Source organism: Pantherophis guttatus, chromosome 5, assembly GCF_059756535.1.
Source record: "Pantherophis guttatus breed Tessera chromosome 5, ASM5975653v1, whole genome shotgun sequence".
NCBI classification, from domain to species: domain Eukaryota; kingdom Metazoa; phylum Chordata; class Lepidosauria; order Squamata; family Colubridae; genus Pantherophis; species Pantherophis guttatus.
Window position 1 is genome coordinate 23,434,533 of NC_142067.1, and position 22,232 is coordinate 23,456,764.

A 22,232-nucleotide genomic window follows, 5' to 3' on the forward strand; every position below is an offset into this window, starting at 1 on the left:
AAGTAATTAAGTAAGTAATTAAGTAAGTAAGTAAGTAAGTAAGTAAGTAAGTAAGTAAGTAAATAAATAAATAAATAAATAAATAAATAAATACAAGTGTGTGTAATTTCCTCAATGTTTTGGAGACTTGTAATATACACAAAGGGAAATTATACTATCGGTAATGACAGTACTAACAGGAGAACTCACACTGAGTGATGGTATAACAATATCCATCTTCAATAATATATTGCCTATACCGGGGTGGGTTCTACTTAACTTTACTACTGGTTCGCAGCGTGGCCGTGCGCGCTTGTTTTGCTCATGCGCGTGCACGCTCTTCTGCGCAAGCGCAGAAGCGTTTTGATGACATCAGGGTTGGTGGGCGGAACCTCCCACCGGTTTTACTACCAGTTCTATAGAACCCGTGCGAACTGGGGCCAACCCACCACTGGCCTATACAGAAGTTTGCCTTACCTGAATAAGCCTGTATATTTATTTGATTTATAACACGGATATTACATTAACAAATATTAAGTAACTAAACTTTATTTTAGTATATTAGCATATTATTTATTTATTTATTTATTTATTTATATCTCGTATTTATTATTTTTACAAATAACTCATTGTCTCTTTCCTCCTCCTATTTTCCCCATAACAACCCTGTGAGGTGGGTTGGCCTGAGGGAGAGGGGCTGGCCCAAAGACACCAGATGGCTTTCAGACTACAGTGGAATTTGAACCCATGATCTCACGCTTTCCAGCCTGGTGTCTTAACTACTAGATTGCTTTTCTATAATTTATATAAATTATATTATATATGGAATTATATATAATTATACATAGCATATAATTATATATATATATATATAAGCATAATTATATAACTATATATTATGAAATATTATATATTAATATTATGTCAGAAACATTAGCAGCTTCACCAAAGTGATTTGGTGAAAAGAGTTTCTTTTTTAGTTGAACAGAATAACAAACATAAGACAATTATTTAATGAAGCATAATGACAACAGTAAGTTTTTATTTTTAATTTACCAAATATATAATTTTATAAGATATAACTAATCAAATAATCAATTATTTGAAAAATAAAATGTCAACATGGAAAAAATAATGTTAACATGGGGGAAAAAAATACAAACCAACCAAATCAAATTATTACCAGTAACCAAGTATCACATGGAACCATCAAATATTTAGTGTTAGTTGCAAATTAAATAAGTTGCTTTCAGCTGCTGTCCGTTCCAATGAGATGACAATTTTTATGCCTGTCAGCTGTTCCCAAGTGGCACATGGGCTTCAGCACTTTTTTCAAGTACACAACTGTGAAAATGAAGTATTCCATCTGTCCTATACTTCCTGCTACTCCACTCCCAAGAATTTTCATACAATGTTAAATGTGTTAGATCTCCATCTTTCACAGATATGCCAACAATACTAGCTTCCCAGGCATCATGAAATTAGCCCATGGAAAAAAATAGAATTAATCTAGTTTAGGTAAGTCTTCGTGGCTATCAGGCCCACAAATAGTTCTTCTGAAAAAAGATCAATGTATGTTTTCTCACTATAAATAAACTTCTCTGGCATATTAAATTTTTCACAGTAGTTTGGGCTTTTAGATGTCTACTGGGATTTACAGAATGCCAGCATTTTCATGATGGTTTAGCCATTTGGATCCCAGTAAATGCTGGAGCAAGGATCTCTCCTCATTTGGTTTTATTCCCAGATAAAAATCTATGGTATTGGGTACAGCTGATGGGCAAGCATTCCCCCCCCAACCACTTTTTCTCTGTTAAATTGTTCACTAAAGTCCTATCTAAAGCAAATGAACCATAGTATGTCACTGTCCCTTTCATTTATTTAGCTAAAGCAAAGATATAGGTTCAGAAGATATAATATCAGTAAAAAGCCATTATCTCACGCACATTTTTTTTCTCCTTTGTTTTGCAATAAGTGGAATGTCTGTGAGACATCCAATTCTTTGGGGAGTTTTGAACAATAAGGAACTGGCTCTCATCCTAGTTCTTATCCCTTTTATTGACATAAATTGAATTAGCGATCTGCTGATGTTGAAGGTTATGCTGTCATCTCTCAACGCAGCGATGGAACAAGAGAATATACAAAATATACCCTTTCACACTCCTAGAAAAAGTTTTCCAGCCCATCCATAGCTCAGCTTAAACGCACTTATTGTACATGGTGAAATAAACTAAAACTCAATAATGTTCGAATTACACAGTTCATGGTGTACTTAAACCTGGAAGCTGAATTCAATCACCCAGGTTTCGCTTGTAATTGTAGACAATGACTTGGAAGTGTGGAAAAGAAGTGGGGGTGTCTTTTTTTTTTCCTTTTAAAAATATGGATAGCTATGTATTTGATTTCATATTTGTATTGCTGACTCATTGCAAACATTATTGACAAACTAATTAACATTCTGTTCCTCCAAGTCAGGAAAAAGGCCTTCCCTCCATTTAACTACAGTATGTTTTTTGGCATATTAGATACAGTTCTTTGTGCGGTTCCTTATTAAAGCTGACATCTTTGAATCTCTGTATGATTAAGGGAGGGGGGGAATTAAAAGCTTCAAGCAAAAAAAATTGACAGTAAAGTTGACCCCCCAATGAATTCTCTCCCCCAATTTTCCTAATTAGCTCCTTCTGCTAAATCCCACTTCTGCTTGCAGTCATGGATCTCCAGGTAGCCTGGCTTGTGATTAAGATAACTATGTTGTGGCCCAGATGTTAGAAGAGCCTCTAGTGTCTCCTTCAGGATAACAACCCTTGGTTTTCAGAAATGCCAAGCCTTAAGCCTCATTTTTCCCCATGGTATTTATTCTGCCATTTTTCAATCCACTGTCTTCACATATTAAAATTATTGTCAGTTTACAGATGGGAGGAGGGGAAATCCCCTTATTTGCCTCTGCTGCTCAAAGCATACGATATCTACATTAACTGTATGATTTGCAACATATGGAGCTATTAAGCTGGTAAGTAGCTCACAGCAAGAGAAAACTGGAAGAGGGGCCTGGTGAAAGAGAATCCTAGAAGGGGACTAATTTTGCAAATTTCAAAAATGAAAAAACAACAACAACAACCAACCAAACAATTGGAACTCCCCCTTTCTGGAAAAATTCACTAGGCAAGTAAGAATGGCCTATATAGGCAGGCAAATCAAAATGGCGGATTACACAATGTCCAGGTTTATGATAGATTTTACAAATAAATAAACTAACTGAAAAATTAACTCAGATAGGAGCAATGTGCAGCCCATCTGCCAAATGTATTCAATCAGTTCAGTCTTTTGCCAAGAGCCCTTCCTCAGCAGCTTGCTACCTGAGGAAGGAAAAAGAGAAAGGAAGGATGCTAGAAAAGGAGATGCAACAAAATTATTGCTACCTTTGGCCAGGCACTGGCATGTGACACAATTCCAAAAGATTACTTCAGCTGGAATGCAAGGAGTAAAAAGAACATTACTCACCCTGGACTAAATATATGGACTAGTATGCTTCTTCCCATAAATGTCAGTAATGTAAAAATAAACAGATACTGTCAAGTTCAAAGCATGATTTTCTATGCATCATTCCCTCTCAAGGGGCATTTAAATGTTTGGACTTTTGTTTTCTTTTTGTGTCTTGAAATTCTTCCAAGATTAGATGAGCACTACTAAACAACCAGCCCTGCTTTGCAGTTATACCCTTGTAAACAAAAGGAAAACAAAAACAAGATTGAGTAAGTCCCTTATACACTCTTCATGTAAACATATGAAAGGGTAGTGGTGATAGCAATTTGACCCTTCTCTACAGATCCTTCACATCCTAGATGTGAATTGTTTCAACTCCTCCCCTTGGGATGCCGTTACAGGGCATTGCATGCCAAAACAATCAGACACAGAGGCCCAAAGGTGCTTTTTCAAGAGGCAACTGGACTTCCTGGTTTTTCTTTGAAGCTTCTCATCCAAGAAGCTGAAGCTGAAGAAGCTTCTTGGATGAGAAGGGAAACGTCTTCAAAGAAAAACCAGAAAGTCCAGTTGCCTCTTGAAAAAGCACCTTTGGGACAACCATGACCTGGATGCTGGGAATCTCCATAGACATTTAGACACAGAGACATTTTCCCCCTCACACCATCACTCTGCTGAACACCTAATTACCACAGTACTGTCTTATGTATATTTGCCCATGAAGTATGGCTGTATTATTACTATTATCCTTTTCTTCTCATCCTAGTATTTCAGGTATGACCAGCCTTAGTTTTTTGAGATTATGAAGGTTACCTATGTACTGCTAGCTGCTGTAATTCATAAGGCAATGCCAGCGATTCAAATATGTATCCAGAGGCATATTAGATTAATCTGTATGGATCTTATTCACTTTTTATAGTGCACATGCAAGGCTAATTTGGTATAGACATCCCTTTAACTGGAGCCTAAAACTCATATCATATCTAACAACTCAATAAATAAGAAAACTTCAAACAAAGCAACTTATCAAAACCAACCAATTATTTACTAGCAGACTAAAAAATGTTACTGCATACTAGCTGAGAATTTAAGATTGTTCTCACTCTATGTTATTCTACCACTTAAGTGGGGAAAAAGAAACCCCACAGACCAATTTTAAACCTGAAGTAATTTATTCTGGGTCACATAATCTGGTTTTTGCTATTTGGCAGCCACCCCAAAACCAAATTATTCTGATTAAAGTGCACATTATTGCTTTGGATTGCATATGTGAATTATTACGTTCAATCATTACGGCTCAAATCCAAATGAGCTGCTTAGGCACACATAAGTACTTGACAATGTGTGCCCCCTTCTAGTTCCCCTGGACTAAATCAACAGACTTACACATGCTTAAGCCATTGAAATCAATGGGTTTATGTATTCCTAGCTCTAGTAAAGCATCTGGTTTTAATTTGCAAGTGCAACTGCTTTCTTCTGGGTTTCTTTGAATTTTAGGCATAGCTTTATTAGCTGAATTGAATGCAGCATTAGTAAGGGGCAGATCAGAATTCTTGTTTAAGATAGCTGTCCTCTATATGAAACTCTGACTTCTGCTGCAGGAAGAACATACTTTGAATTAGTTTGATTTGGGTTTATGATTAACTATCCCACAGACAAAGCTGAGTCCCTCAACTGCAATGAACCAGTTCATTGAAAGGAGAAATGTAACAGTTGGAAGAAATTATTTCAGCCACTGAAAATTCCAGCTTAGTGCAGGATCCAAATTAAGGCATTTAGAAAACCTGTCTATCCAATTTACTATCAATTGTCTGCTTGAAGTTACCCATGAGAATTCACCACCTTGTTAATTAGTTCCATTATAGAACTGGCCTGACACTTCCCAACTAGAATTTATCTTCTATAACTTAAGATCCTGATTATTTCACCTCCTACACCAACAATACCTGAAAAGAGATCATGGTTGCTTGCTGCGTGATACTATTTTGGGTTCTATTTGAGTCCTATTACATTTCTCAAGACCAAACACCCAGTCACCTCAATCATCATTGTTAACTTCTCCATACAGTTTCAGTTTACTTTTCTTAAGAATGTTAATTAAACTCTACAGCTTTCTAAAAATGTATTTGAGTGCCAGTTCCCTGTAATATGAGCAGCTCTTCTTGAAGATTCCTTGGATATGGTCTATGTCACCTCAAAGCAGGAAACATTGATTGCGGAGGGGGGGGGTTGGGGAGAATATTTTATTTTAATTTTAGAGGATCATTTTTCTATGTGCTCAAACATGACCTTTTCACAGACTTTTTCCCTCTCAGTTGTCAAACTAAGGGTGATCCTTTATTTCCATTTGTAGCTGCATGCAAAATTGTGTGTTTAAAAACTGCTGAAATTATCAAGATACTTATTTTTTCCCTCAGGGCTCAGGTCAAAAAGTTCTTTTTAAGCTTCCAGCCAAGTACCATTACTCAGAAAGAAAAGCGCTGAATGTAAACCCTCTTCAACCTGGTATTTTTCAGATGGGTTGGATTTCCAAACCCATAATCTAGATCCAGTAAGATCAAAGACTATGGTTATGTGAGTTAAGGGCCAATATGTCTGATAGGAACAATGTTTGGGAAAACTGTCAAAGAACAGAGAGGGAATCAAAACGGTATAGTGTTTAATATTTAGATTAAGCCGAGGAAGAACTAGTTTAAAATTAAATAAGCTTAAAGAATGGCTTTGGCCCAGACACTCTTAATCAGATCTCTTAATCAGGTTGGCATTCTTATTCACTTTCTTAGGTCTGTGTTGGGAGTACAACTACCTATTTTTGAAATGATAGTGAAAAGAGGACCCTTGTCATGTATTGCCTGCTTAGGTTGCCTTCTTGAATTCCTCAACCTTGTTCCTAGGAATTTCTCCAACTATTGAGATTAGAGAGTTTTTTTTCCCCCTCAACACTTAGCAAATGGTATAAGGATACCTCAAGACAACCATGGGCTTGTCCCAAATAATTTCTGGCCTAATTTTCATCTCCAAGCAGTTAGTTTGTGATCTGAAGATGGAAGAAATGGCTTTAATAATTCTTTGCCATAGCCAAATCACTGCCTGATCCAGATGAGACACATCACACCTGTGACCCTATGGTGGGGGACTGGGTTGGTTTTGAAGATCGGTCTCAGAAAACCTTATGGATTTGAAAGAAATGCAGTGGGTCCTTAGGATTTTTCCAGTAATCGGGTAGAATTTATTTCCTTAAAGTAGCCTGTTTCATTTATTAAAATGAGTAATTTCTATACTTGCATTCTACTCGCAAAATATGAGAGTGCGATGAATGGTACCTAAATTTGACAAATAAATAAAATCAGGATAAATAAAAATGATTTTTTTTCCAACAAATCTGTCAGCAAACAAAATTGTCTGCTACAATGTCCTACCTGTCAATGACTACTTCAGCTTCAACCTCAATAATACTCGGGCAAACAATAAATACAAACTCAAGGTAAACCGCTCCAAACTCGATTGCAGAAAATACGACTTCAGCAACAGAGTGGTCAATGCCTGGAATGCTCTACCTGACTCCGTTGTTACATCCTCAAGCCCCCACAGCTTCAACCTTAATCTGTCTACCGTGGACCTCACCCCATTCCTAAGAGGTCTGTAAGGGAACATGCATAAGCGCATCAGCATGCCTGCCGTCCCTGTCCTACTATCCCCATTTATTTGTACTCATTTCCTATGTTCATGTCCATATTTATACGTATACCTGTTATCTTGTACATGTTTGACAAAATAAATAAAAAAATAAAAATAAATAAATTTGTCATTGATCATGGTTGTGTGATGATTGATTAATCCCCCTTTTTATGTGGTATGATAGGAGTAGATATTGGATTCTCAGATCTAGATCTCAAAGTCTATTATTTTCAGTATATTAAACAACAGAATGCCAATTTTTCTGGCCCAACCACATTTATTACAATGTTTATGTATTACTCTTTATTTATTTATATATACTCTTTTCTGAAGGTTTAAATGGAAAGAAGGCAGAAGCTTTCTAGAGTCAAATTATCCAGAAAAAATGTAAGCAGAATAATGTTACTTTCCCTCCATTGGACCTTTAAGATTTTTTACCCATTACTCAAGTTTACTTCCCACCCCAAGCATTTTTATGGTTCATGGTAAAAGGGGTAGCTTGTGGCATAGTAGACTGAGGTTGAAAGAGAGGGTTCTCCCCAAATTTAGTAAAGGATTAGAAGCACCATTTCAAGGCAATTTCACCTTACACCCCAAACATCTTAACCATTCTCATCTTAATAAGTCATTTGGTGGAATGGGTAGGGGTGGGCAGTTGGGGGCTCACAGAGGTTCAGGAGAACCTCTAGCTAAGATTCTGTGTAGTTAGGAGAACCTCCAAATCCCACCCCTGGCTGGCGCTGTCCACCCCTCCCCGCCCTTCCCAGGAGTCCCCACACGGCCCATTTTGGATGCAGGTAAGTGCAGGGTGCACATGGAAGCTCGGGGAAGGCGAAAAACAGGCCTGTTTTCACCCTCCCGGAGGCTCGAGGAAAGCCTCTGGAGTTTGGGGAGAGCAAAAACGCCCGTCTGCTGTGGCGCAGGAGGCCAACTAGGCCACGCCCACCATGGCCACGCCCACCCAGCAACCAGGCAGAGAACCCCTTGCTAAAATTTAGAAGCCCACCCCTGGGAATGGGTATGCTTCAATAAGAGTGGGATGTGGTTTGAAGGCCCATGTGTTTCGGTACCCTTCTGTACACATTTGTCTGGTTGTGTTCTGGTTGTGTATTGGTAAGCTTAGATCGAAAGGAATAATGGCAGCATTTAAATCAAACAGAACAGTAGAATTCCACTTACATCCAAAGAATCTTCATTCACGAGGATGAGAGTCATACTCTGGGAAACGAGCCTGCAGGAGTACCCTAGAGAAATAATCAACATACAATGGGTGGTATCAGAAAATATAATCAAAGGGCTCATTAAAAAAATCCATCTTGTTTTCTTCATGTTAAAAAGAGCAAAGCATCTTCTTCTGTCATCCTACCATCATGAGTGAAAGAACAGAGTCGGGCTAGAAAGCCCAAATTCTCCATCAACCTCCCTTCCTTCATTGGTACATTTGCCGGGGTTTGGTAGGCCAGCCGCTGAGCCTTCCTTTGTGCAAGTTTAATATATCACTAGGAATCCTCATGGACATTTCTAAATTGTGTAAGTCTTTGCAGAGAATCTGAGAATTTAACAGGATGTACAAGAGATTCCCACCATGACCCTTAGGACACTTTTAATTGTGTGCAAGAAACACATGCCCAGTGTAGTATGAGATCAAAATACATTTTTTTAAAAAAAGAGCTGTGCTGAATCAGGTAACAGCCTTCCCTAAATTAGCATCCACCAGCTAACTTAAAAGGTTGTGCACTCTGGAAATTGTTCAGTCTCAAAGAAGCTGAAGAGTGCTGGATTGAGTAAACCTGGACTATGTAATACATCCACTTGATTTCCACAGTGGCTAGTTAGATGCTCCTATGATGGTGCTTCTGCAATAAAGTATAAGGATGGCAAAATATGTGGTGACATCATCAAACAAACCATTTTTCATCATTTCCCCAGTCACACTGAAAGTAAGAAAAATAACAGGGCCTGCTTTGCCCATCAAGCTGGCACAGGTTGCAAGTTATTTGCCTGCTGTATTTGTGTTTGGCTTAAAGTGTTATGTAAACCAAGGCACTTTGATTGGTAAGCTATGGCTTACCCTGTTATGCCAACTCAGCCAGCTATGTTTTATTAAATAAAGCATGGCTTTATTTATTCAGGCGATCTAGAAGCTGTCCATCTCCTATTGTGTACTGTATTGCACTGCACTGCATTATAATTATACATAAAATTTAATGACTGTCCATCTCACTCATACTCTAGACTCCAGATTACAATTTAAAAAGTAAGAAAAGAAAAGAAACCATGAGTGACTTGAAGTTAAATATTGGAACAAACAAACCTACTACAACAACAAAATCCAATGGGATTTTAACCACCATCCTACTCCAAAAACCAGGTCTTGAATAGCTTCCAGCATGTCATCAGGGTGAGACCCATCCGGATAGCTTGGAGATCTAATTCCAGAGGGCAAGTACCATGACAGAAAAGACATACTTCCTTGTCCTGTTAGATGACATTGCTTAATCGGGGATTTGAAGTGCACCCACTTTGTCAAATTCCAGTAGTTGGATAGAGACAAATTGAGAAAGATTTTAGCTCCAAAGCCATAGTATGAGCCCAGCATAAAGAGAATATAGCAATGAAGTGAGGATACTAATAAGCAATTAATACAACTCTTTATGGGAGAACTAGACAACCTGTGATCCATTGGCTCATCGTCCCAGAGATATGTCTTTACCTAAACAGAGAAACAGAATGGCCGAGGCAAAAATGCAGTCGGAGAGTGAAAGTGACTTCTGATTTCCTGCTGGCCTGTCTGGGTCTGACCACCCTCCAGCATCCAATTGAGGATTGATCTACTTGGCCATCAGAGGGCTGGGACAGAACCAGCCTACAGAATCTCTGGGCAGCATGGCAGCAGTGAAGCAATTATAAACTTGCCAAATTTCAATCCCATGGAATGCAGGGTCCATGAGAGTTTTTGTAGCATATAGATAGTCTTTTGGAATGGAGAGGCTCTTTGTTCAATGTGTATACTGAAGTCAAAGAAAGCCCATCTTCACATTAGTCTAATGTGGCTTGCTTGCTTTGGCTTGGGGTAATTTGTAAACCCAGCCACTACAGTTTGTAAAACATGCTTAACTGCTTATGTTTTTGGTGAATCGGGTCCCTGTGATTTATTTCTCTATTAAATGTATTTATTTGTTGATTTCGTCCAACAAACCTAGGCTAAAACATATCATGATTTGATGTAATATGTATAATACATGAGCCCAGCAACTATCAGATAAATCAAAGGTATCAAACTCAATTTCACTGAGGGCCGCATCAGGTTTGTGTTTGATCTCAGGGGGCCAGGGTGGGCAAGGCAAGGGTGGGCATGGCCAGCTTGTATTGGAGGCACCTGTGGTGGCCCGAGCAGTCTGACAGCAAAAATGGGCTCCTGAACTCTGTTTTCGCCTGCGATGGCCTCCTGCAACCCTCTGCCAGCAAAAAGATATCTCGGGAGGGCCGCCCACAACATCCCGAGCTCCATTTTCGCTGGCAGAGGCACTGGTGGCTGGTCCTTAGCTGTTTCCAGAGTGGCCCTGTGGGCCAGATCTAAGCACCCCGTGGGCCGCATTAGGCCCCCGGGCCTTGAGTTTGACACCCCTGAGATAAATGGTCTTATTGAAAAGTATTTGTATTATTATTATTTACAAAAGTATACAATACTCACAGTGAAGAATAGTAATGTAAATGAACATAAATTATTAGATTAAATCTGAATAAAACTGAATAAAATTGGGGGAGGAGGATTAAAGTTTATTATCAAGAATAAAAACCAACTATAGAAAAATGCAGTGAGTTTCTATAAAGTCTTTTTAAAGGCCTGTATGCTGAACAATTTCATAATTCTGGAATGAGGTCTGGCATGCCAAATTATGTTTTTAAAAATTCTTTGAGAAATAACAGCTTTAAGGATTATTCATCAAGTGAGACCTGGTTTTTCCCCTGAGAATGACTGTGGACCTAAACTGTTACAAATTTGGTATAACTAATTGAAAGGGATTTTCTGGTAGTTTTTGATTGGAACAACAGCTGCAGCAGCGAACAGTAATTTCTTAGCTTCTTCTTGCTGTTTTATTTTACATCTTTCATATCATGCAAGATGCCACTTGACAAGTGGAACTGGAGAATAGCAAGGCACATTCTACTGAATTCCTCAGTAATCAGCAAGAGCTCACATTAAATTATGCAAGGAGATTTGCATTGGGATTGATTTCTCACTCGAATACATACATACACTTCTCTTGGAGATGTAAAGAGAAAAGGGCCTGTGATAATATTACACTGTTTACAGGAGAAGGAAAAATATCTGTCCGTCTGTCTTCTATCTACCATCTATTGATCGATCATCTATCTATCTATCTATCTATCTATCTATCTATCTATCTATCTATCTATCTATCTTTTATCTATGAATCTAATGGCATTGGATTTGTTGGCTCTGTTTTCACTGGCAGAGGCACTGCGGGCTGGTCCTTCGCTGTTTCCAGGGTGGCCCTGCGGGCCAGATCTAAGCATCCCGAGGGCCAAGAGAGGAAGCAGTGGTGGTTTGCCCCTGGTTCAGACCGGTTCGCAAGAACCGGTAATAAAACCAGCGGGAGGCTCCACCCACTGACCTGGACATCATCATAGGTGATCTGTGCATGCACAGAAGAGTGTGCGCGCAATTGAAGCGTGCGGGCGCGATGCGAACTGGTAGTAAAGGTAAGTAGAACCCACCCCTGAGAGGAAGGTACAGTCAAACAAAAATCTATCACAAGCAGACAAAATGTGATATCTCTCCTTCTTCCCATGGCATAACTGGGCCTCAAGCCTAGGAGTAAATCCTCAGGCTTTGCCATCAAGATCAGTACTGAACATCCTCGATTTGTTTTAGCTACTGAATGTATTTTTACATTTTTCTCTACTGTGGGAAGCAAGAAAAGCCATATGACTTACTGACGCTTCATTTCAAATGTTACTTCTAAGGAGGCTATTCCAGTTTTAAGTGCAAATAATAGGACCTACTAGCTATTTAAACTCTATGTAATACAAGTGAAGTCAGGACTTTGTCATTAAAAGCCTTTGTTAAATTATACTTGAGCTCCTGGTCTTAGAGTGTGTTGTCTTTGGAATCACAAAAGTCAAAAGCACTTGGTGCAAGAGCACCTGGAATTGAACAGAACAGTGAAAAATTAAACTCCAGGAAGAGTACACGGTAATATTGTTAATAAGGAGGGGTGTTACTAAATGCATGGAAAATAGAGGACAAGTTAGGGAACGGACAATTGGAGTTATACAATTACAGCTTAAATTAACTTTGCAACAAGCTCTCCCTCAAACTTTTGCAGGACGTTAAGACTACCAGTACCCTTTAATAATAAAATCCGTTAGGAATACATATCAGAGGGATTCTGTAAAAAAATGGACTTAAATAAAGTGGTACGGAGATGTCCCAACTTTTTTACAAAACTTACAATACTTTGGATACATCATTGGTGCATAAATATCACAGCCTGGCAATATGACAATAGCATCTCTTGGAAGTGATCCTGAAAAAATCTTGTAAATTTTTTTCTAATTTTTTTTCTTTAAAAAAATCTGTAAAATCTTAAAAACTGATTAAGTACACTGCGAAGCAAGGGATTCAAGCACTTTCCCTTGAGGGTTGGTCCAGGGTTGAAATTCGATTGGTTCGGACCAGACCGCGTGTACCGGTAGATGCGATTTTAAATGGTTCGCCGAACCAGTAAAAACCACCCTTGGCTGGCCCATCCTTGCCCACCCGCTTGCTTGCCTGCCTTCGCAAGCTGGCCATTGGCACCTCTGGGAAGGCTGTGTGGAAGGCAGGCAAGCAAGCATGTTGGGGCTGCCCAGCCACAGGGAAGGGAGCTAGCAGCGGCCCTGCCATGCTTGCTTGCCTTCCACGCAGCCTTCCTGGTGGTCCCCCATGCCCACTTGCCTTCCGAGGTCCAGTCCCACATCCAGCCCTTGACGGGAGACACATCGCTTCCGGGCCGGGCCAGCCAGCAGGTGGGCGGCTGGCCCTTGGGGGAGATGCAGCCGCTGCGCTGGGGCCAAGAGAGGTGGCAGTGGCAGCACTGCATGTGCAGTCCCGGGACATCCGCCCTCCCTCCTGGAGTGCCATTGCCACCCTGGAGCTTGCCTTTGCCTCTGCAGCCCGCTGGCCCCTTGGGGCAGTGCAAAGCTTTTGCCCTTCTCTTTCTGGGCGCAGTGTTTCTGCTTGTTGGGCCACTTTCCTGAAGCCAGCAGCTCCGCGGTCAGCTGCTTTGCTTTTTCCCTCTTTTTGGGAGGCTCGTGGGAGGCTTGCGCAGAGGCACCGGCACTGGCATGGGGGAGGCAGACAATCCAGGCACCTCGTGCTGGTGCTTGTTCAGTGCAGCTGCAGGCAAGCCAAGAGACAGTGGGACAAAGGGGCTCGGGCATTTGGATCGCCTCTGCCTTCCCCATGCCCCTGCCTCCACCTTCTGCTGGTGCTACCATGCAAGCCTCCCATGAGCAAAAAGAGGGAAAAAGCAAAGCAGCTGGCTACAGAACTGCCAACTTCAGAACTGGACCAACAGGCAGAAGCGCTGCACCCAGAAAGAGATGGGTGAAAGTCATTCTGAGCTGAAGCAGAGGCATTCCGAGCCTTCAGCGTATCCCAGGATTGCAATGCTGAAGGTTCAGAATTGAGCTTTTTTGCGAATGGCAGGGAAATGGGGAAGGGGATTTTCCTGCCTACCATTCTTCCCTCAGTCTGTGCTGAGCGAAAAAGGCTCCATTTCAAACCTTCAGCGTATCCCAGGATTGCAACACTGAAGGCTCGGAATGGAGCCGTTTTCATGTAAGGCAGGAAAATGGGGAAGGGGATTTTCATGCCTGTCATCCATTCCTCAAGATCAATACACAATGAGGGAAGGATGGTAGGCAGGAAAATTCCCCTTCCCATTTTCCTGCCATTCACGACAAGGAGTAGCTGGGAGGAGAGGGGCCGGGTGAGGCGCCCCTTGACGTGAGTGATGTCTATTTGGCCATGCCCACCCAGTCACATGACCCCCACCAAGCCATGCCCATCAAGCCACACCCACAGATCCGGTAGGGGAACAAATTGAATTTCATCCCTGGGTTGGTCCCTGTGCATAAATACGGAAATTAACTTATTTCCTGTAATACCTCATTTTTCTTTTCGGAATAATTTCCTTCTTAGTTGGATAACTCACGCAAAAATTTAAATTATCCAGATGCAGATCCAGATGCAAGGGGGCAAATACAGATTATTCATATAACACCGGAATAAAAAATATTAATACCATAATCAAAATATTAGGAAAGTGATATTAAGCTCCATTTAAACACCCAGAAACTAGCTAACATTCTGTTTGAATTTCATTTGCAACTGTCATTGGGGATTATTGATTTTTAAAATTAAATTCAGGATGCTATATAATTGTTGGGTTTTAGTACACTATTTAGTCTATATGTCGGAATGAAATTGACTCAGTTTTATTGAGGAAAACCACAGGAACTTTAAGGTTTTTAATGATTTTGTGATATTTTCCTTTTGGGTTTATACCCTATTTATAGAACATTGAATCATAGATCATTTATTATTTTTATATACTTGAAATTGCTCACAATTGCTCCTTCCATCCTATTTTGACTGATTCTCTCTGCCCCATTTCCTGCAGCTCCGTTAAAAGAAAAAACTTTTGATTCATGCAATATATTTGGCAATTGATGTTGACACTATTGCAGTAATTATTTGATTGGTTAGATTTCTCTCACCATGTCATGTATACCTTTATTATCCATTGAAGTAACATAATGTAGCATAATTAATACATATATATATAAAATGAGAAGCTAGAATGCCAATCAAGTTGCCTGCACTAATGCCATTCCTTGGAATTATGGATACAATATCTGTCTTAAGGGCTTCCAGGAATTTTCCAAATATTCCACTGATTGATTGTCTCCTATAGAGTTCCAATCAATCACATTACATGCCAAAGCAGCAGGGGTGAAATCCAGCAGATTCTGAAGAACCAGTACTGGAAATTTTGAGCAGTTTGGAGAACAGGTAGCGGAAATTTTGAGTAGTTCAGAGAACAGGTAGCGGAAATTTTGAGCAGTTCGGAGAACCAGTAGTGGAAATTTTGAGCAGTTCGGAGAACTGGTAGTGGAAATTTTGAGTAGTTCAGAGAACCGGCAAATACCACCTCTGGCTGGCCCCAGAGTGGGGTGGGAATGGAGATTTTGCAATATCCTTCCCCCAGGAGTGGGGAGGGAATGGGGATTTTGCAGTATACTTCCCCTGCCACGCCCACAGAACCGGTAGTAAAAAAAATTGGATTTCACCACTGCAAAGCAGTAATCTTTCATTTACACCATAACCTCAAGATCTACAATTTATATCTGGTGGCATTTGCAAAGGACAAACTTCACTGGGAAAATTGAATAGTTGTTACCTATATTGAGAGCAGTTTCTTGTTTGTCCCCCGTTAGTACCCAAATCTTGATCTCTGCTTTTATTAGAGTAGATATTGTTTCTGGGACGCCAGCTTGAAGGCGATCCTCAATGGCTGTTGCACCCAGCAGCAGCAATTCCTGAAGGAGAAAGAAATGGACGATGTTCAAAAGTAAAAAAATAATGATAGCAAGTTGTGTCTTACTTTTGTTGTTGTTGTTGCTGACAAACTAATGTAGTTAATGGACATATAAGCATAAACCTAGCCATTTCAGAAATCATCAGAATACCACCTGCTTCGGGGGGGGGGTCTCCCAAAATCAGGGATTCATAGCCTATGAAGGAGTTTTCTTGGAGGCTGGCAAAGAAGCGGGGAGGGGGCACTGAACTAAGCCTCAGACTCCCTCTACACCAGACACATTTCAGAAAGGAAAATCTGATTGCATATATTTCCTGGCACCGTTCCAAGGGCTGCAGGATTGAGTCCTGAAATGACTAGTTTCCATCCATTTTCTAGAAGCTTGATTTCTAAAAGGGGTTTAGAAGGAAGGTACTCTTTTTATAGCAGGTTTATAGCTTTCTAAATAGAGTGGTGCAGTGACCTAGAGATGGAGCGCTCGCCTCACAATCAGGAGGCTAGGAGTTCAATCCTAGGTAGAAGCAGATATTTCTCTCTCTGGGCACAATGAGAACATATCTGCTGCTCCGCATTGGCAACAGGAAGGGCATCCGGCCATTAAACGCCCTGCTATTTCCATTCAGTTGCCCAGACTCCACCCCTCAAGGATTTATGGGGTTTATTTATTTATTTATTTATTTATTATTAAATTTCTATACCGCCCTACTCCCCAAGGACTCAGGGCGGTGAACAGCCACGAAATAAAACACATACATACAAAAAATTTAAAATCGAATAAAATGAATTAAATAAATTTGGCTGAATTTAAAATACCCTTAATTTAGAATACCCATATTTTAAAACACACTAAAATTTAAAATTTGCACTTAAAAGGGAGAAGATTTAGGCCAGGCCAGCTTGATGAAATAAAAGAGTCTTAAGCTCGCGGCGGAAGGTGCGCAGATCCGGGATCCTCCGTATCTCCAGGGGGAGCTTGTTCCAGAGAGTAGGTGCCCCCACAGAGAAGGCTCTCCCCCTGGGGGCCGACAGCCGACATTGTTTGGCTGATGGCACCTGGAGGAGCCCCTCTCTGTGGGAGCGTACTGGTCGGTGGGAGGCTATTGGTGGTAGCAGGCGGTCCCGTAAATAACCAGGTCCTAAGCCATGAAAATGGGTTGTTAAATGATGATGATGATGATAGCTTTCTAAATCAGCACAATAGAACTGTACTGTTGACATGACCATGTAGGCAGCCACGCAGAAATTAACCGCATGTGCTAATTCACTGAGTTTGCCCTTATTAAGTTAAACATGCTCTCGTGCACATATAGTCATTCATGTAACGCTAGCTTTCACACAATGAATGATATTATTTATATATCTATTACAATTCATGGGAATTCATAAGTTACAAATGTGCTCCAATTTGAACCTTGCTCCATGTTTATGGCGGAGACCATAACTGTCGATACATATCATTTGCCAAAAGCTGTGACTACAAATATATTTAATGGGTTAAAAAATAACTGAAATTTTGAAAAACAGAAGAAGAACACGATGTTTTCATAAAGAAAAAATTTCTACCTTCAGTCACTACATGATGTATTCTAGAAGAGGAATGTTTAGCTTACAAATCAAACGTACAAGACAAATATTCATTTAAGAGATGATTAGTGTATTTTGAAAGTTATGCGGTAACAATTAAAAAAAACCCACTTAAACATATGTTCCAGGAAAACTATCTTTCGATTTAATATTTTTAAACCAAATGTTAAGCCACAGGAATGGAAAACTTTTGAGCAATTTTGAGCAGTGTAAAAAACTTAATAATTTTTGAAAATGTGGCATTAGGAAAAATTATAATCCAATTTTTTTATCCATTTGTTTATCTTAAGAAAAGATACACTCATCTACTTTGGTCCCTCCCTTTACTAGACAAATTCTAACACAATAGGAAAGGACAGAGATGAGTTATTGTCTTGTCGCTTCCATCCCAGTTTACAAAGTCTGAGATGAAAAGGTTCTGAATTATGAAACCCCAAAGAACTGGAAATTAATCTTATTGCTTTCCCCCAAGCCAGGGGTCTCCAACCTTGGCAACTTTAAGCCTATAGGATTTCAACTCCCAGAATCCTGGGAGTTGAAGTCCTCCAGGCTTAAAGTTGCCAAGGTTGGAGACCCCCTGCTCCAAGCTAGGCTCCTTTTTCCAAAACACAGCAACTTCCTTCCGGGATTTCTAACCAGTGCAATTTTATATGGAAGCTGAAAATCATCAAAACTTCCCCATTAGTCAAATTGTCTTATTCGAACTGACTAATTTATTTAATAAATGTATAATTTATGACTCTTGACAGTGTGCGTCAATAAAAACCCTGAACAAGCCAAGCCAAAGTAAAATGATAGAAAAGTCAATTTAAAAACCACATTTGAACACTAGCGCATAATCAAGACTGGGAACTTAGTAGCATTCACACTCCCAACAGGACAGGCGCAATTACCATCCTGGCCCAACTCATAGGAGAAAAAACAGATTTTCATAGCTCTACAAAAGAGACTCTGAAAAAAAAACAAATAAGATCAGGCCTGTCTGAATTTTGGGGAATAGGGGAGGAGCAGTTTCTCCCAAAGGGTGATATCCAACTAAATGCTTTTCTCCGAGATCCAATTAGATAATACTGGGTCAAAGAGGGGCCAGGAGCAGTGGTGGGTTGCCCCCGGTTCTGACCGGTTCACAAGAACCGGTAGTAAAACCAGCGGGAGGTCCCACCCACCACCCCGGATGTCATCATCAACAATCTGCGCATGCACGATCCCGTTATGAACCGGTAGTAAAGCCAAGTAGAACCCACCCCTGGCCAGGAGCATGCTTATTCTGCACAACATAGTACGGTAGACAGAAATAACTATAGGAGAGTCTCACAATGTAAAGCTATGAATTGCACATAGGTGGTTACCAGGAACCAATACAGTTTATGTTATATGGGGGTACCAAAGTGCACCCTTTAACTACTGATATTGTTGCATTCTGGATGATTGCATATGCTGATGCAATAAGAGTGCAGCAATACTCACACATACTCTTTACTCATTCTTGGTTAGATTTTGTTTATCTTCTGCCAATTGCATTATGTTTGCCATTTCATCTCGCACAAAATGCAAGGGATTCTCCAGGGTTCAAAGCAGCAAGTTTTCATGCCTGTATGATTTAATCCATACACGAGAGTCCCCAGACAACCCAAGCTCCTTCTGGGTCCATTACTTCTCTGTGGCGAACCAACTGAACAAGTCCTGTGATGAAGGGAAGTCCTAAAGAACTCCGACTAGAAGTGGCTGTCCGTGATAGGGAAATGATGATAACAACCCATCCCCAATTCCAGATAGCATCACAACTGTCTGAGATTTAAAAAAAACAACAACTGCATTGTGTGCTCGTCTTCCTTGTGAATTAGACATTCAACAGCCAGCATCAGGTCCATGGTTGCCATGATAGTCTTGAACTTTTGAGTCATTTATGATTCTTCTCACACCCAGGGATGGCAGACTAAAGTCACCCAAGATCACCATCAACCCAGCCACATCATCCACCAACTCATGTAGAGAGGGACAGCTGCTCAGCAGAAAGGCTGGCACAGTAGCAATGGTTGATCCCAAATCTAACTTCACAAGCAGTTGTATATTTCACAAATGCAGAGGAGCTTCCAAATGACCAAAGCTACTCCCCTTCTCTTGAAGGACTCATTTCATTTACTGGCCTCCCCAGGCCCCAGTAATATATTATTAAATCATATACGATTTAATGAGGCAGATCTGAGACTAACCCAGTTATGAATAGCAGCAACTGAAGATTGGGGCCACCTAAGGCATGGCTCCTATGACACAAGCAAAGTCCAAGCTCCAATCAGCTGTATGCAGTTACTAGCAACTGATTTAATAAATGGATAATAGTCAAGTGGCTCCTAATAAACAGCATTTTGGAGATACTTTTTCACCAAGCTGTGTAAAACTTGGATTGGAATAGTACCCCATTTTTAACTCTTTCTTTCCCAAGCATAATTGTACAACTTCTAAATAAAGGAGGGAGTACAAATTTAAAGAAGCAAAATTATGTTTATTAACCTTCTCAATTATCTCATAACACTCTTCCAACTTTTGAGTTCTGTCTTTCAAATTTGTGCTGGCTTCGTTATATATGTCCAGCCATTCCTGGTAAGAGTTTTCTGATATGTCTGCATAGGCGATGCACAAAGTCCTCAAACCTAGAAAAGGAAATACAGAAGTTCAACCCAAACATCTACAGAGGTTAGGAATTTGACTTAAACTTGAGACAGAAAAACAATTATTAAGTAAATGAACAAACTCGATGTACCTGAAAACCCCAAACTGCCTTCCTACATAGAAGCTGATTTTCAAAATTATTAGAGTAATACATTGGAGGTTATAAATTGTACACTCAAATGTATTTGGTGCAAAAAACCCAAAAACCCAAGGAATACAGGTAGTCCTTGTTTAGCAATCACAACTGGGGCTGACAACTCTGTTGTTAAGTTTCACTAAGTGAAACCACAACTGTGCTTATGAACTTACTTTGACTTTCCTTTGCTTTACTGATCTGCTAAGACAAGGATGTCAAACTCGATTTCATTGAGGGCCACATCAGGGTTATGTTTGACCTAGGGGGACTGGGCGGGCATGGCCAACTTGACGTCACTCGTGTCAGGGGTGCCTGCGGTGGCCCATGAAAATGGAGCTCGCTGACAGAGGCACTGTGGACTGATACTTTGCTGTTTCCAGGGCGGCCCTGTGGGCCAGATCTAAGCACCCTGTGCCTTGAGTTTGACACCCCTGTGCTAAGATTATAAATGCAAGGGCGGGATGCTTTTTTTCATCCCCTGTGTAACTGTGAATGGTCAATAACGAGGCAGTTGCTAAATAAAGACTATCTGACTGATTTTCCTAAGGAAAGAACATACAAAGCAGATTTGGGCCCAGCATAATATTTGACACTGCACAATGCAGTCTTATTTTTTGAAATGTGAATGCCACAGTTGTTAAGCAAGCCCATTGTTTGCTATGGGCTGGTTTTTGGAAATCAGTGCTAAAAAAACTGGAAATAAATGCTGGTTTCTGGCAAAACTATTATAAATTGTGGTCACGTGACTGTAGTGCACTGCAAACAGCCATAAATGCAGGGTGGGGTTGCCACCCTGCATAATATCTGGTCACATGACTGGGGGGGGCGGTGGCCATTGAAACTTCAAAACTGACTTCTAATTAGCTTTTGGGGAATCTATTGTAACTTCAAACGGTTGCTAAGTGAATGGTTGTAAGTCAAGGACTACCTATATTGTAAAATGAAACTGTAAGACAGAGTATCCTGGTGTGAGATAAATATATAGTTTCCCAGTTTAGCTAACTAGTAGCGTTAAGCCTCAATTCTTTTTTAATCATCACATGCTATTTGCCTTGATTTAAAATAAATGACTTAGCCACAATAATCTGGAGAACAGCTCCTTCCTTTTGGAATATGGACAACATGATTTTTACAGGGCCACTGTCTGTATTCACCAACATTAGTGTAATTTATTTTCTTCTATTGCCCATTGAGTATTAAAAAATGGGGAAAAGTTGCCATATTAAACAGAAAGGCTACATTATGAGTGTGTAAGTGTTCCTAAAACAAAGAAAAATAAAATGTTCAGGCACAAGGAGAGACAAGGCTCTTGCTGCGGTGCAGTGCCATTAAACATTTACTATATAAGAGAGCACTCAGATCAATAAGAGATTGATATAAAAGATTGATACCACATAACAAAACTCATTGCAGTAGCCAGAGAGATTGACTCTTAAAGAAATCCAGGAAAAAGATGGGCTGCATTGATGTAGTTTGCTCTAAAGAAAGTGTTTAAACATTTATAAAATGAGTATTACATGGACCATTTCTTCATCCATCAGCCTCGTTATCAATTTCAGCCTTTCTGGCCCCCAAAGTTTAAGAGAGTTAACATCTGTGGAGACCTAATGGCTTGAGACTATCACGTCTATTGCATTGCTTCCCTCCAATAATCTTTTCTTTTTCACATTTTAAATAAAGCCTCAGTCCCGACAAAGTCCATTTTCAACAAGGTTTATTTCACCGCTGGCTTGAATAATATATGTAGGAATGAGCTAAGCTGCATTTCAAGATATCTTTTGCCTAGAGGCAAACACTAGTTTTAAAGGGCTGAAAATGTAATGAGTAACTATAACTTTCTTCAACATTTTGTTTCTTTTGTCTCCCTATTATATTTTTCTGTCACACTAATTTTGCAACTTTATGAAATCTGGAATAGCAAAGACAATAGATGAGTTCAAGGCTGTGATTGTAAGGATGGAAAGCGAGCTTGGTCACTTTATCTCTATGCATTTCTTGCTTTGTACTTTCTGAATCAATGTACCAACTGATGTGCCAAATATTTTGATATTTGTAAGTTGAAGAATTTTGTAAATTCTAGGTAAATATGGACA

At 40.1% G+C, this 22,232-nt stretch overlaps 1 protein-coding gene across 8 annotated transcripts in view; it reads right to left on the reverse strand.

Moving 5' to 3' along the window:
• ATP8A2 (ATPase phospholipid transporting 8A2) overlaps window positions 1-22,232 on the reverse strand; it is a 377,887-nt gene that overhangs the window by 249,114 nt on the left and 106,541 nt on the right. For all 8 annotated transcript variants that reach the window (XM_034410593.3, XM_034410583.3, XM_087894716.1 and 5 more), the window contains 3 exons: window positions 19,845-19,984; window positions 15,612-15,750; window positions 8,317-8,381 (listed from right to left, as the gene is read on the reverse strand). In XM_034410593.3, coding sequence (XP_034266484.1) covers window positions 8,317-8,381; window positions 15,612-15,750; window positions 19,845-19,984 — 344 coding nt within the window. The remainder of the gene's footprint in view (window positions 1-8,316; window positions 8,382-15,611; window positions 15,751-19,844; window positions 19,985-22,232) is intronic.